The sequence below is a fragment of the Dermacentor silvarum genome, chromosome 2, assembly GCF_013339745.2.
Source record: "Dermacentor silvarum isolate Dsil-2018 chromosome 2, BIME_Dsil_1.4, whole genome shotgun sequence".
NCBI classification, from domain to species: domain Eukaryota; kingdom Metazoa; phylum Arthropoda; class Arachnida; order Ixodida; family Ixodidae; genus Dermacentor; species Dermacentor silvarum.
Genome location: NC_051155.1, coordinates 131,473,554 through 131,489,651, shown reverse-complemented (window position 1 = coordinate 131,489,651; position 16,098 = coordinate 131,473,554). Strand labels below are relative to the sequence as shown.

The 16,098-nt window shown below is 48.5% G+C and overlaps 1 protein-coding gene across 3 annotated transcripts in view; it reads right to left on the bottom strand.

Moving 5' to 3' along the window:
- Nucleotides 1-1,638: 1,638 nt before the first annotated feature.
- Nucleotides 1,639-16,098, bottom strand: part of LOC119441772 (acetylcholinesterase) — a 132,423-nt gene continuing 117,963 nt past the window's right edge. For all 3 annotated transcript variants that reach the window (XM_049661604.1, XM_049661605.1, XM_049661603.1), the window contains exons 5-6: nucleotides 6,994-15,208; nucleotides 1,639-6,635 (exon numbers count right to left, since the gene is read on the bottom strand). In XM_049661604.1, the coding sequence (XP_049517561.1) occupies nucleotides 14,985-15,208 (224 nt within the window). In that variant the 3' untranslated portion in view covers nucleotides 1,639-6,635; nucleotides 6,994-14,984. The remainder of the gene's footprint in view (nucleotides 6,636-6,993; nucleotides 15,209-16,098) is intronic.

The following is a 16,098-nucleotide window of genomic DNA, read 5'->3' as shown; positions in this document are numbered from 1 at the left end:
GCTGATAAAAGGCATAGAAATTCTGTAGCAATTGTCTACTATTGTGTGCAGAAATTGTCTACTAATGCGTAAGCAATGTTTGGCTCGGCTGTGACTTCGTTTTTGCTTAATTTTGCTTACTTGCTTTTCCTAGCTTATGCGCATCTACCCATGGCTTTTCCGGTGGCAAAGAATGCTTAGGCTTTAGTAGGCAATTGTCAGATTTTCTCGCCGCATCCGGCCCCTTCAATGCAATCGTACCAATTGAGCGCACGTCGACGGAGCAGAGTGATCTAAAGGGACCACCAGTAGCCGCAGTAACGCGTGAGGCGTTGCGTAAGGGGAGAGTGCATGGCCGCGATGCCCCTCGCTCTCTCAAGCCTGTGTTATGCGCGCGTTCCTTGTCCAGGCAAGCTCTCGCTTACATTCTGTCTGTGCCTCGCAAGGCCCAATGAAAACGCGCCAAGCGTCTCAACGTGCTCGCTTGCCCCCCGAGGTGTTCATAGCTCTAAAGATGTTCAGCAGCGTTGAATTAGACATTGGGCCACACCGAAGTCCACCCCAATGTCCACCCTGAATTGGACATTGGCTCAACCCCAAAATTTAAGTTGGCCCGCCCACAAATTTTAGTTAGGCCACCCTCCAGCCCCAAACGTCAAGTTGACCCACCCCTTAATTTAAGTTGGCTCACATGCAATTCGAATTGTCCCACCCCCAAATTTGAGTTGGCCCACCCCCAAATTTTAAGTTGTACTGCCCCCAAGTTTCACTTGCCCCACATGCAAATTTCAAGTTGTCCCACCGCCAAATTTGAGTTGGCCTAACCCCAAATTTAAACTTGACCCATCCCCAAGTTTAAGTTGGCCCACCACCAATTTTCAAGTTGTACTGCCGCCAAGTTTAAGTTGGCCCACCGCCAATTTTCAAGTTGTACTGCCCCCAAGTTTAACTTGGCCAACCCTCAGATTTCAAGTTGGCGCTCCCCTAAATTTAATTTGACCTACCCCTACATTTCAAGTTGGCCCACTCCCACATTTCAGTCGGCCCACCCTAAAATTTCAGTTTGACTCACGTTCAAATTTCAAGCTTGCCCACCCACAAGCTTAATTTGGCGGATGTCCAAATTTAAGTTACCCATCCACAAATTTAAGTTGCATCACACCCAAATTTCAAGTTGACCCACCCCCAAATTTCAGTTGGCCGACCCTTACTATAAGATTCACCACACATCTTCTAAGGAGCCCTATATATCTCTCTATGGGTATCCTCTTTTTTTTTTTTTGGGGGGGGGGGGTGTTTAAATAGTTCCTTAATGCTTAAAATTTTCCAATCATCTACATTTACACTATCATAACAATTAAATGTCTTAATTTTACAAATTACGCACTTTTGTGCAGATGCAAGACATTACACTTTTCGCGTGACAGGGCTTCGGTGCTCGCCAAAGAATGCTTACGCATTAAAAAAAGAACTTGCTGAAGGCCCAGTTGATGCATTCTTGACATAGTAAGGAAACGCACACGCACGCACGTACACACGCACGCGCGAATGCACATTCACTGACCTTGGTTTTAAAAAGCGCGCATGCGGCAGAAATTGATTCGGCCGCAGAATCGTCGTCGTATGGACTAACGCTGCGACAGAAAGGAACAACACAAGTGTACTTGTTTCCTTTATTTCCGAGGAATGGGCAGAGCGATGAAGGACTATTGTGCAGAAAAAAAGAAAAGATCAGGTAATGAAAAATATTAGTAATTCAAGGGAAGAGTCCATGGCGACATAGTCTTCGCCTTGACGTCGCCTTGAGGGACGCTGACATTTGTTGGAACAGGAAGCGCACACTCACACACTTCTTTGAGGAACACCGGTCCCGTTGTGCATGTTCAGGGTAATGTTACTTTGTTTCAGCATTGGACAACAGACAACCTTTGCTCAGAAATCCACCGTGGCGAGCCTTTTTTTTTTTTTTTCTCTCTTTCGGTATCTCCCTTTCAACTGTACTTCAAGAGCCCCCTTCGTCGTATTTGACGGCGCAAACATCAAACGAGTGACTATTGACACAAACAAGCACATCTGCACTCACGCAAAACGTAACTCAAGTTCGGGGCTTTTCGACAGTGAACAAGGTTCGAATAACAACTGCTTCTAGAAGGCGCGGGCGACAAACTGTGCAAGGAGGTACACATTGGAGTGCACAACTTTGCCGGCAGCAAAACTCGCACACAGACAAAACGACCGAAAATTTCGGCACTTGGCTTATACAAATAGCGTGGAATCGCGTCCTAGACTTTGTGCAACCGCATCGTCAGCATGCAATGACGGCCGCAAACGGGCGCTGCATCCCACAGACATCTTGCTCAAGGAATCAGGTATTGGACCAAACAGTAATTGTACCACGCAGTCTTGATTACTTTGGAGAAGGGACCGAAGTGCGACTGCAGCAGGAGGGTGTGGGGAAGGCAGGTCTGCGCGCTACACAAATACCCATCAAAGCCTTAAGTGGACCAGCGTCACTGATCAGCGTCATCAGATGGACGTCATTGACCAGCGTCATCACCACTGAAGCCCGTCAATGTAAACAAGCCGAACACGTGAAGCAAACAAGTCAAGCAAAATGTCCACGCAGCTCATTCTTGTGATCCTATCTTGGTGCCTCTGCTCCCATAGCTTGCGAAAGGGATGTGATGCTCTACAAAGCACCGTTCTCGCTTTTAATTCTGCGGGTCCACTTGCACCAGACGTGTGAACGTCGCCGTGAAGACGGGCGCCTAAAAATGAAACGTAGTACATCTGCTACGTCTTGGGGAGGGAGAAACGCGACATATAACACACACACACACACACACACACACAAAGAAGGAAAAGAAAAAAAAAGTGTGCGTGAAAGGAGGTCCAGGCACAGGTGCTCACGTTTATACAAGACACGCTCACAAACCCGCAACAAATTTCACCCGCGCAGGCAAGAGATACGCACACTCATACTAAATACACACAGGTCCGTCTTCGTCGGAAAGCAGCGACAGACCCAGAGTACACGGGAAACTCGAAGGAGAAACGGGAAGAACGAGAACGAGTGTTTTGTAGCATGCTCTCAAAACAAGGCATTGTTTCCCGCCGCAGCCTTCCGAAAACTTCGCATAGCTGCAGAACTCTCTGTCCCGACGACTGCTCGTACATACGGTTCAGTTTCGCTATAAGCTGCGGAATCGCTGCAGTCGTCCCCGTTCCTTCACCTCCGAAGACTGCGGGTGCATATATTGCCTGAGAGCATTCTAACATGTTCCAGCAATAGCCTCACGTCTGGCAGCGGTTGTTTCTGCGATCCGAGCGGGGGGTAACCCAGGAGCCCAATGCCGTTCGGGCAGGAACCACGCGCCCCTAAAGGGGGGGGCACCGTTATACGGTGTTTGCTCACCGGACGACACCGACCGAAGTACCACCTGGCACGGCGTACTAGTGGCAGCACGCAGAATCGATATAAGTTGCTATATAACCCTATACGGCAACGTCGTTCACTGGGTGTCTACGTGTGCAGAAGCTACAGTGCATACCGTAGTCAACAAGTGCGCATCATCGACCTTAGTCTACAGTCCACTATATTAGTAGCAATCCCCTCCGAAGCAAAGGCGACGGCTTTATATACTGCGCAGACGGAGGATTCTAACACGGCTTTTCGACGGGAGCGATAAACAGTAATAATTTATGCTTTTTTTTTCTCGAGGTGACCCGGCGGCCAGGAGTATAGATACATATATGTGCGACTCGCTAATAGGTGCGCGCCAGTGGGTCGTCACGTGGCGTTGTAGTGTTCTACGTGCATCGCTGATGACTGCGCCGCGAACGTTCTCGTTTACATGCTGTAATCTCGAAGACGAAGAGCTCCAGTTTTAAGGGTGCGCTGTACAAACGCGCACTACGGTGACGAGGGAAGCGCTATACAAATGCTTTCACGAACGGTGAAAGCTACGAGACGATGACAAAAGCGTTGCTGAATCCTCGCAAGAGAGACCGTTACGTGAGGTTAGCATGCCCTTCACGAAAGTTTTTTGGAACGCCAACTGACAATTTCTGCAGGCGGCGGCCGGACTCGTTCGGACCTCATGGTCATCGACGTCACTTGGTCATGCCGCCACTGTTAGAAGTGCCCCGCCCGCCTATCGTCAGTCTCAGTTCCGGCACCGCTTTGAAAATGCGTGTTTTCCTTGGGCAGGGCTAGCTTTAAAGCGTTGTTCTACCTTAAATGTGTAGTTCTGGACCCCTCGTCCCCGTCGCGCAAGTTTGCGAGTTCGACCAACTTACACTCCCGCTACCGTATTTCAAGTGCTTACTACCCTCAGGCTAAGTCGGCAAATCGGGGGGAAATGGGGGTCACGCGGTAGGGTGCTTGAATTTACAAAGGTTTACTTCGCTTCAGGAACTATACGGTCTGGAAGTGTGGGCACAGTATATATATATATGTATCTATATATACACTTGTGGACTCGTCGTGTGTGTGTGAGTGGAGGGGGCTCCGTGTCGTATACCTTGCAACACCGGTGCCGCGTCTTCCCCTGTGGCCGTGTAAACTGCATATAGTCGAGTAAAAGTTTTCACGAACATTGCGAAGAGAAAAAGAGCGAAGAAAAATAAGATCCGTATACGTTTCGAAAGAGTAATAAAAAGGCAAGAATGGCGCGCCTGCCGTCCACCGCTCGCTCTATACTCATCTCGCATAGCGACGACGGAGACGGCCATAAAAGAGCACGTTGATGAATCGGTGTGTACAAAAGATATAGAGAGTGAATTCAACGATTGTCTTCGCTTTTTCTTTGTTTTACTTTATGCTGTTCTTTTCGAACACGCTCACCGTGTAGATAGCAGGAGAAGGTCAGGTATGAACATGTACCGTTTGATTCCTCAATCCAGCGCCAGCTCTATTCAAATCGCCGCTTTCTTTTCAACGCGATCAAAGTGATGCGTCACAGAGCAAGAAAACTGAAGCACGGTCAACACTGCGGACTTGTTGGTACACCGACTAGAGGAGGCGCTTGCCAAACAGCCTCGCGTCACCTGTACGACACGGCGCGACACGACAGGTGTCTGCGCTAAGTGCCACCAGAGTCGAGTTAGGCGAGTGACAGTATGGTGCCTCTGTGCAATAATGCCATAGTCATATGGCCTATACCCGACTACGAGGCGACATACGCGATCGATGGAAAAATGCACCTTCCATTCGCCGAGGCGAATCTTTTAACGCACAGCGAGGGATGCACGAGGGCAAAGTGTAAAACAACATCTTGCAAGCATTTTGATGGAACACGTTGTGGCATTAGTATATGCTATGTACCGCTATTCTTAGCGCTCTGTAATGTTTGTGACACCTCAGACTAACGCGTGCTAAATAGCACGAGGCGGGCCCAAACTGAGCAATGACGTCACATGCGAAGGCAGGGCCCCCATCATAAAGAGAGAGGTGAGTGATACTTAAGGCGGTCATCCTTTACTTGCGATGTCAAGTTATGCTTAGTGTCGGCAGTGGTTCGCAAAGCCGCTTGTGTGAAGCCCCTTCTGTCTCATATGTGCCTCCGAGATGTCTGATCTCGGAATATATTACCTGCGATAGCGAGTCGTGCTCACTGTTTTGGTTTGCGTCATTTTGCCTGATACCCCTTGTGTGTAATATCTCTAATCGCGAAAGAAAAATAAGGAAAATTAAGAAGTCGGAAAACGTGGAAAGTTTACACCAAGATCTTGGAGGCAACAAAATCGTAATGTGCCAAGCCACAATACCGGTCCGCAGCAAAAACGGAAGCTTCACGCTCATAGCGTGTGCACGTTGTTAGTGCGAGTTGGTCATCGTGCACATGAACCGCGGTGATTGGTGAGCGAGGGAGCCTACACCATATTGCGAAAAAGCAAAGACTGCTTTTGCAAGTCATTTCAGTGACAGTTTTTATGCTCTTCCAAAGCGCAGGTTTCTTAGGGGCTCATTGCCTGCGCGCGTGACGTCATGGTCAAAGGGTACACGCCTTTTGTTATTTAAGACGTGTTAAGATTCAGAACGCGAAACCATTGCCTGGAAACGTCGCGAGAAATAAAACGAGGTGCTGCATGCGCTCAGGGGATTGTTGAGTGACGATCTGTGATACGAAAAGGCTTACGGTGCAACCAAGGACGAGAAAAAAAAAAAAAAAGGAATGAACGCGAAATAAGTAGCGATTAACCCATGATCGCTTCACGGATAGCAGCAGACAGAACACCGAGCGAGCACTCCGATTAAAGTTACTTAGACGGGGCGCCGAGTCGTGAAAGGTACGCATGCGTGCATGGCACCGGCGAGGAGAGAGCGTTAACTTGGCCTGTTTGTGTGACGTCTTCCCAAGCCTACAGTGACCTAGACTTAGTCAATAGACGTGCTGCCTCTCTTCTTGCTTGATTTTCAGTTTTCGATTTCCTTTTTTTATCATGTCCTGTTAAGGCAATGTCGAAAGGTGACGGTCTAATGGTCTTTGTCTAAAACCAGCTTTAGGATGCTTATTGAGCCTATCGCTACAAATATCTCGTACACACAGCGCCTAGCCTGTGAGCGCTCTAGATAGGAGTGCGCATGCCTGTACGAGCAGGCGTTCGTACGCGATGGATTCTGCTGGTGCTGTTCGCTAGTGTCCACTAAAGTCCTTATATAAGAAAAGTACCGCCATCCTTTGATAAACGCCGTTTTCTCTCTCCTGTATCTCCGATTGGACGATGATAGCGTGCGCTTTTCACTTCTTTATATTTTCTTTTTTTTTCGCCTCAGAGCCATGTTGAAAGTCCTCTGCGCAGCCGCAGTCGCCGGCGGCGGCGGCGGCGCGCGCCCGGCCTGAAAGCTTCAACGTGGACTTTCTAGGTGCGCCACCGTCGACTTGGCTTTCGCAAGCAAAAAGTAAAAAAAAAAAAAAAAAAAAAAGCAAGCGCTTTAGAAGAGGAGGCGGCGGAGGAAAGAGTAGATGGCGGTACTTTTCTTATGTAGGGACTTTAGTGTCCACGACATACTTAAAAATCAAAGATCGCTTTTCCTGTTCCTTGCTTGCGTGTAGCTATTCGGTGCTCTTTCAAGTAAGCTTCGCAAACACAAAACTATCAGTGGAGGTCTCTGCGGCAGAAAAAACAACAACAAAACAATAAACCAACGGCGAGACTTTGCTTGTTAAACTTTGACGAAGGGCGTCTGGACTGCGCAGGTTTCAGCGTCAAGTCGTAACCTCATTCGAGCCGGCAGTGGTTTTTGGTCGGCGGTGAAGCCAGAGCGGGCGCGGGCGCAGTTTAGTCGAGCTGCCGCCCTTTTCTTTCTTTCTTTTCTTTTTTTTGAGAGAGAGAGAGCCTCTAGTTTTGTCACATGTGTGACGACTGGGAACTCGTTTGGTTTAGGATAACCCTGAACCCCTTGAAAGAGAGGGCCCCGCTTGGTACAGAGTTAATGCGATTGTCTCGGAGCAACTATATAGATCCACAAGTGTGCGTAAATAGTAGCGTTATTATAATAGCTCGTACGTGTTTATTTATACTTTCATATAGTATTTATATTTATATATAATATATATTTATATATATATACTTCTATGTACAACGAGTAAGATATGTCCCTCGAAATGCACCGTGTGCTTGCCCCAAAAGTAAGCAGAAAGGAAATTGTACGGATGCGACAACGTGTATAGTGTACAACAGACAAGCGACCATAGCATTCCTTCCATTAGAATTTCACCCCTTCCTCTGGAAATGCCTCGCAGTTTCCTTGTTCTTTCTGTATGTTTGTTGTCTCCCCACATAACTCCTATAAAGGAAATTGTATTAACAACACTTCTCACGTACGATTACGGACGCATGATGCCAAAACTGAAAAATTCAAATCAAAGCAGCAAAAGTGAAAATCTTGTGCTGGATAAGAAATTTCGTGCGCGACATGCACCACACACTTCTTTGGTAGAGAAACACCGATTGCGCGCTTTTATGAAATTAATTGAATAAATTTTGGAATTAGGCGTTTCGATGTTTGAACTGACCTGTTCGCATTCCACTTATCTACGATAACAACTTATCGTAGCTTCAGGCAGGCGTTCCAGGTTCCTTGTAAGCATGATAAGCTCACGCTTTGTGAAATTTCCGGATTTACTCACTCTAAGAGCGGTTTCGCGCCTCGACAGCATGTTACATCGACTGATATGTTGTGCGTAATGGCGAAACAGCACGTTTCCCTTCGTATCATAAAGTTCAAAACAACACTCATAACTCAAGCAAACTTAGTTCAATGGAGACTAAAGCAAAATGTTAATGAAGCTCTGTTCGAATGTGGAAACACCACGTTGACTTCCTAAGCGATTTTCTGTGACGTCACTTAGAATTCATCGACTTAACTGACGTCATTGTGACGTCAGCTAAGCTTTCGGCAAAAAAATATACTCTATATATTAACAATACATCGATGGCTTGTAGACTAACCCTTTTAATACTAATTAAAAAAAGTGATGCCCAATTTGGCGCTTTGACCTTCCCGTCCATTGAAAATTTGCCTCGGCCGACAACGTGGGGACCGTTATTTATAGAAGCACATGCATTGTCAAGGTTTCAGACTGAGAAGGAAGAAAAAGAAACAAAAAACAAACGAACATGAAAATCGTTGTAGCTGCTTGACGGCACTGCCACGTAATGAGAATGATATCTGAGATCACCAGGGAGCATCTCACAAACTGTCGTGAGCCTCCATATTACAATATGCTACACACTTTCTGAGCTTGTAACGCCATTACCCACCAACTACCTGCATATGGTGCATTAACGCTTCTTCTGCGTGTAGCCAAACGAACGATTTGAGAATGGCCACGCAACCGCTGTATGTATCGACGATTACTTTCAAAAAGTCGATCACACGCCCAGGGAGAAACAACGGTGACAAGACACGCGGCATACATGTATGTATATTCCTTTCTTTTCTCTCTCGTCTTTTCACCACGCGCTATTCCACAGCATTCCCCCTAGCGCGGGCCGCGGTAACTTCGCATAAGGACTTTGTCCAAGTGGCGCGAAGTCGGGGGAGAAATCGTATAAACCGAGCATCGAACCCCCAGACAGTGACCAAAACAAAACAAGAAACTACGAAAGAAGCAGGCCTTTACTCGGCCGCATTTCTTTCTACGCCGATACATGCACACACTAAGCTGCCTACACAAGCACACGGCGCATGCGTACGCTGGGCAAGAACGCGAAGATGAAAAGAACTTCGCGCTCGGGCGCCAGAGAGAAAGAAAGAGAGAGAGAGAGATGATGGACAGGGCTTGTGGCGAGTGTCATTGTGGGGAACAAGCACGTTGCCCTGTACGAGATATGATGGTGTAGTTCTACCGACAACTGCTGCCCGGCGTTATACGTGCTTTCTCCTCCTCGTAAGGCTGGCAGGTATTAAGGCTCCCACGACGAGGGAGACAGGGAGGCCATCTGGCGACGCGGTGACGTAGGGGGGGAGGGGGGGGGGATCGACATGGTAAGTACGGTACGCGGAAAACCTCCTGGCTGCATCAGGAAGGGGGAATACCCTTCCTGCAGAGGCAGCGCTTTACGCGGGGCCGAAGAGGACTCGCGTCGAGGCCTATGGTCTACTTGGTATGTATACGTATATGCATACGCGGGACAGTTGGGACTCGTGTAGAAATGCGTTTGTTGCAATCTTTCTTGCGTACCACCGTGGCTGCGCCGATGAGCGGGGACCGTGAGCGCGCGTTGCTTTGCATTTATCTTCGCTTTTCCCGTCCCCGGTAAGCTCCTTCGGGCTCGTAAGAGCCGTCCAATAGAAATCGGCAGTCAGTAAGGCCTAGACATAATGCCCTAAGGAAAGTTTCTAACTGCTTCTCTCACTCAACGGTGCCGGTTGTTTGACGATAAATGCGTAGCTGCAGTGAGCGCTGACTTCTACGTAAGAGCTTGCAGTCGAAGTAGTCGACGTACAACTTTGGAAACTGCCGGTCTTCTGTCTGTGTGTTTCAAGCTACGTTTATGAAGAATTATGAACCAACTAGGCCTAACAACGAGAGCTATCAAGGCGATGGCGGGTGTTAGCGTACCGAAATTAGAGAAAAGGTCCGTACGTTGTTGTTTCGTTGAACCGTCAGGAACACGATTAGCTGAGAACTACTTTAAGAGCTTGTATACACTCTATGTGGTGTACAGAGTTACAATGCTCTTGCGTTATGATGACGTTCGCAAAATGTCGTGATATAATTAAAAGAAATGCCTTTGTTGCCCCCCCTTCCGAATTCCATCTCATTCGTTCAGCACTGCAGCATCACGTTGAATTCATTACGCCACACCTCCTGCTGAAGAACCGTTGCGGAAAATTCATCCTCCCTAGGCAACGGCGCTCTCTTTCTCAGTCATAGTGGATAAAAAATCGCGTTAAACTTTTCTGGGACAGTCGACTAATGGGTTCGCATGCAAGGAAGAGAGAGAAATAAAACAATTTCCAAGAAGGCTCCTTCTGCGTTCCAGCGAAGGCATTTGAGGAACTTCTTTGACAAACTTTAATAGGAACAATGCCGACGTTGAAAACGAGAAAATACGCAAAGAATAAACGTCAGGAATCGGTTAGGCATATCAAAAGAAAGGTGCGCGTTGCCTTTTTCTGGAGAAAAAATGGAATAACGCGGTCAGAAGGATGGCAGTGCAGCCATTTATCCTCCGCCTGCGGGTATCTTCCGCTCAGTTGCGTGTCCAAATGAGATTTTTTTTTTCAAGCTCGGACTGTTTGCAGACGATGAATAATCGTGCTCCTTCTTTATTTCTCTCATCGCTCTCTTGAAAATTAAACGTTCTCAGCGAATCTGTTCGGGTTGTCGGCAGGTGTCTGCTCTTGCGAAGTCTTCCACACCTATTAGGAAAAAAAAAAGTTTTTGCCGGCACCTCGTTACATCCTCCAGCACCTGCGAATGAATGCCGGAACGAATAATGGGCCACTTCGTTCCTACTGCAACTTTTTTTGTGTGCTTGATTTTCTTTGTTTCGAAGTGGAAGGCCGAAGAGACTGGTTTCACGCCTTTGTTAGCGAAGCGAGATCGAACGGTAACATCGGATCACCGGGGCGCTGATTGTGGCGTCAGCGACTGCTTTTCCCCTCGAGTAACAGAACCAGCTTCCAACAGATTTGCGATGAACACTGTCGCAGTGTTCTTAACGAATGTTCCAGCACGAGGTGAAAGCATCAAGTGCCGACTGAAGCTTACTCCTCCTAGTACCTGTTTGAACAAAGCTCGAGGGCTTAGCGTAGTATTTAAAGTTGCCCGTGGGTTTAGCCCGACGTCTAACACTTTAGCGTGTATTTTACTCTTCGCTGTGCTTTGTTCTTCGCGCCTTTCAATGTGAACGATACTCGAATATTTCTCTCGTCGTATGGTTTGATATCTCTTGTACCTTTTTTTTGTGTGCACCGTCCACTATCTTGTGGGTATCTGTTCGCATCCTTTATCTTTTGCTTCGTCTCTCATCTGGGAACTTAAAAGCAGCCAGAACGCTGGTGATAAGAGCTTTCAAAGCTACTTGCGTGCTTACTTGAAAAGACAAGGGTCACTCCTACGCTTTCTGTTCAGTGCGGATCCTCCACAGATTCCCATGACGCCTTTTGCGAAAGCCGTCTAACTAAGGCCTTAAACGCGAGTACAAACGGACGCCTGCTTCGAGTGGAGGTTCGAAAAACACAGAAACACGAGTGTGAAAGGATTTAATTTTTGAAGCATTCACTGCGAGGAGAGCGAATGTGCCGGAAATTGTTAACGGCTTTGTTATTAGTGCGTGTCGCGCATAGCATTATCATACGAAGTTCGCCTTCCCAGATTCACTTAGAACAAAGGATTCAGACAGTGACAAAGACTCCACCTTCCTTTTTCTTTCTTTTTTGTTTTAATGTAAGCGGAAGACATGCATCGGGTCTTATATGTGCCAGAAAAGTACCACAGAAAGGTACGGCCAAACCATTATCTTCCGGGCTGAGGGAATCTCTATGGAGCGCAGTATGTGTAAACCTACGCTGCAAGACCACTGGAGATCCGGGGAGTTCCTGAGGGTCCTTTTTATTTTATTTTTTTATTTTTGCGCGGATAGTTTTCGTTTCAGAAATGCCGCACTGCGGTTCATTTCCGCAATCCACGTGAACGGGAGGCACATCTGCCGATGACACGCGCTTCACCCGCTATTGTTGGCTGCGAACTTTATCTGACTCCTCTATCGAACGCAGTTGAGGAGTGAAGACCAGAAGGAGCAAGAGCAAGAAAGATCCTTCATCTTTTTCCTAACGATTTTGTTGGATTACGTGCCAGCAACTTAACTCAAGTTGAAGACGATAGGGGAACCGGGACGAACGAGGGGGTTCGTGTAAGGAAATGTATAGAAAAAAAGGAAACATTAAGCAACAAAGACTTCCTTGAGCGGTGGCTCCTGCGAGACATCTTATTATATAACTTATAGTAAGCTCAGTACTCAAGAGAGGCGTGATTTCACCAGACAGTCCAGGAGACGTCCACTGACCAGCGGGGTGGAGATGTGGCGAACGTATTTACATGGTGTTTTTTGAAGACGATGAACTGGGAAATAGCAGCGTGCCGGTCACCTCGGAGACACGGGAGCAGCGCAGTTGTCGATGAATTTGAGGAAAGTGAAAGCCGAAGCCGTTGTCGAGTGGCATTCCAGTTTTCACGGCTTCCACGGTGTGCAATTGTGTTGGCGCTATACTGCGAACGACGTTTCCCTCCCATCTGTGCCAGTTGCCAAGGGATTAGTTTACAATGAAACCAACAGTATAGCGCGAGACCATAACATTAAGGTACGTCAAAGCGAAAGCGAACGCGTGCGCAGGTCCCAGCTTAAAGGCTCGCGCCTTTCTTTACCGCCTCCATTTCAGCGATTCTTTCATTCCCGCCTCGCTTCTTGAGTGAATGGCATAGGAGAACCCGTCCGGCGAACAGTGGAAGAAGTTTGAACAACTCGTGGTGAGCGGCCAACGCAGGCCACCCAGCGAGTTTTACGGCGAGATTCGGAGCATGCATAGACACCGCGGGAACGCCGACGGACGCGTCAGACCTTGGAGAACACGAAACGGAAACGAACGAGAGAGAGAGAAATAAAAATGTGGGCGCACGTACGTCACATTCTCAGCGTAAACAACAGCACAGGAACACCCTATCGAAGCAAGCTGAGCGCTGCTTGCTGAAATCGACAAGTTCTTTCGCCAACTGCTTCGTAAACAGCCAAGTGTGTGAGAAGACTGTTGTGGAAACTTCCCTCTCGCTTCCGCCCAATTATCACCATTAGCAAGCCGCCGTGCTTGTTTACCGACGTTCCTTCTCATGTCAGGTCTTCCGCGAGTCGGTGCAGAATGGTACGGAAAGCTGGGGTTAAATTTCGCCATATTGTCTGCTCTGGTTGGCCCAGAGGGCTGCTACGGTTCTCTCTGATTGGCTCAAAGCGCGGCCATTGCAGACTTCACCAGTATGGCGGAATTTTACGGTGTACATAACAACATCCCCGGGCACCATAGAAGGAGAGCGGCCGGCGAACATGCGGCGTGGCTTTTTAATCAACGCTGCACTGCTGGTCACGGTAAGATGCGGGCGAAGGTGGGGTTTCCACAAATGCTGTGCGGCAGTTGGAATGTGACCAGGAGTCTCCCCAAGCTCCGAGCATCACAGCGCAGCGCCTGCTCTTGCAAGTGCGTGTGATGCACGTGTGGCATGCCGTTAGCAAATAACCAATACAATGTCAGCATAAAACCTCGGTAACCTAAATGCCCTCGGTCATGCGTAGATGCCGGGGGCGTTACATCAATTTGGGAGAGGTTTTCACTGCTAGTATAGGTGCACGTTAGAGGCATAACTGCCAAGAGCAGCTAACTCTGACACAGTTTGTCTTTGAAAACCTAATGCGGCGGTAATTGCAGCGGCAACAACGCCTATACTATAGGCCGAGTTATTCACTGATTCCTGGTTTCGGCCGAGAAACTTTTCAGATAACCACAGCTGAAGCATGCCTCGACAGACCCAGCACCGCGACAGCGTTTGGGTCAGTTTTGGTTTTGGGTTAGACTAGTGCGTCGGTATAGAATCGCCTAAGCGTCATTCTTAATGTATACGTATAGAGTTGGCGGAGCCTTAGAACTCTGTTCTTAGTTGCATGTCGTTACAAAGCTTACGGTAAAAGCAACGAGAACGCAGGAACATGTTTGGCGTATGCAAACAAACGATGAGGCTCAGTACGCAATGCAGCCTGAACGAAAGCTTCTCAGAACTTAGGTAAGCATTTTGTTCGCGAAGAGGTGACGGAGAGCCTGGCTCCAATAGTTTTCGGGAGACCATACCAATATAGGTTTACGCGAACGCACAGCGAAAAGAAAATGCTGTTTTCAGCGTCTGTCAAGGCATTCCTCAGCCACGAGTTGTGAACATACCACGCAGCCCAGATAACCAGAAATGTAACACCACCAACAACAAAAAACTCCCGTATGGTAGAGAACGTTCATCGGCGTAAGCCACACACAATTAGAGCAGGTCCAAAGCGAAACCGACTGCGACCATCCGACGGTCAGTCGATTCCTCTGCGTGCACGTGTGGCTCGGTCGTCGTGCACCATGCTGGTCATTAAGGGCAACGAAGTGTACGCAGGCTAGGCCGCAGTGGGGTCACCTGCGGCCCACGCGCGCAAGGATCTCGCAAAGTGACGTTCCACCGAAAAACCAAAAAGAAAAAAAAAAAAGAAAAAGAAAGAGGGAGTAGAAGAAAAAGGTCCACGCATTGCCGGGAGACGCTCGGGCACCGCACGGGGTAACACAACACCGCTGCACTTGGCTTCTTTTCTTCTTTCCTACATCGCGTCGGTGGGCGCCTCCAAAGTGGTGCCGACGTGTCCCGGAAGGACCGCGACACCGCGACACCCGGTGTTGTTTGTCCGCCGTGGCACCACGCGCGGCGGCGAGCAGTGTCCGTTGGGTGTTACGCCCTCCCGCGAGTATATAGTTAGCACCATATCCTACGGCGAGGGATGAGGGTCGTCGTCGCCGCTACCGCCGCGAGGCTTGCGTCTGCCGCCGCCAGGGGCAGAGGTAACAGGGACAGCAGCAGCGGCGGGAGGTGGTGCAGCGTCGTGGGCAGTGTCAGCAGCAGCAGTAGCGCCCAGCCGGAGGCAGTCCGTGCCGAGGAGGATCCGCCCGTGCAGGTGGCCGACATGTTGGGCTGGTTCTCTGCGCAAATGAGGAAGGCATTGAAACGTCGTGAGCCGGGGTCATACCGTTGACATTATAAGAAAACGTGCGGCGTGTCAACAACAACAAAATTCACGCAGAAACTCCTCTGGCGGTTGTATACGTATGCGTAAGCATTGTGCCCCTTGCTCATCTGCACGCAGCCCGGTGTCTTTATCAATGTTATGAAACTTGATCCGACCAGTATAAACCCTTATCAACCGTCACCGGTCGTTATCAACCTTATAGAAAATGATCTGACCCTTATAAACTCTTATCGGTCCTTATCAATCTTATCAGACTTGATGCGACTCTTATGAACACTTATCGGTGATTATTAAATTTATCAGAATTGCTCCGACATTATAAACCCTTAGCGCTCTTTAGCACCTTATCTATCCACGTCGAACCATTGTCAATCGAGATGAGACTCATATAACCCCTCATCACTCCTTATCATCCTTTTCAACTCATTGACTGCTTATCTGGCAGTGTTGCGCGACGCGAAGCGTATGAGCCCTTAGAGATCGATGGCATATCGGTCGGTGAAGGAACGCCCCAACAGAAGGCGCATCCCGCGACCACCGAAACGCCTTGGGGTTGTGGCGTGTTTGGCGCCCAAGTTTCGCACAGTCGAAATTTTCCTGTCTACAATGCTTCAAGTCGGCTCTACATGGAGTCCTAGAGGTGGCTTTTATTCCACGATCACCAAATTGTTCAACAAAGCCTTCACAGAAATTGTTCTCCTTTGGCATTTGTTTTGTAACGCCGGTACAACACATTCATATGGTTTAAATATATTCGCCTACGGCAAGCGTGCGTGTTAAGCCCAGTGGGTAAGGCACTCGGCTTCTGAGCGTGGGGTCGGAGGTTCTAAACTCACCCCCGCC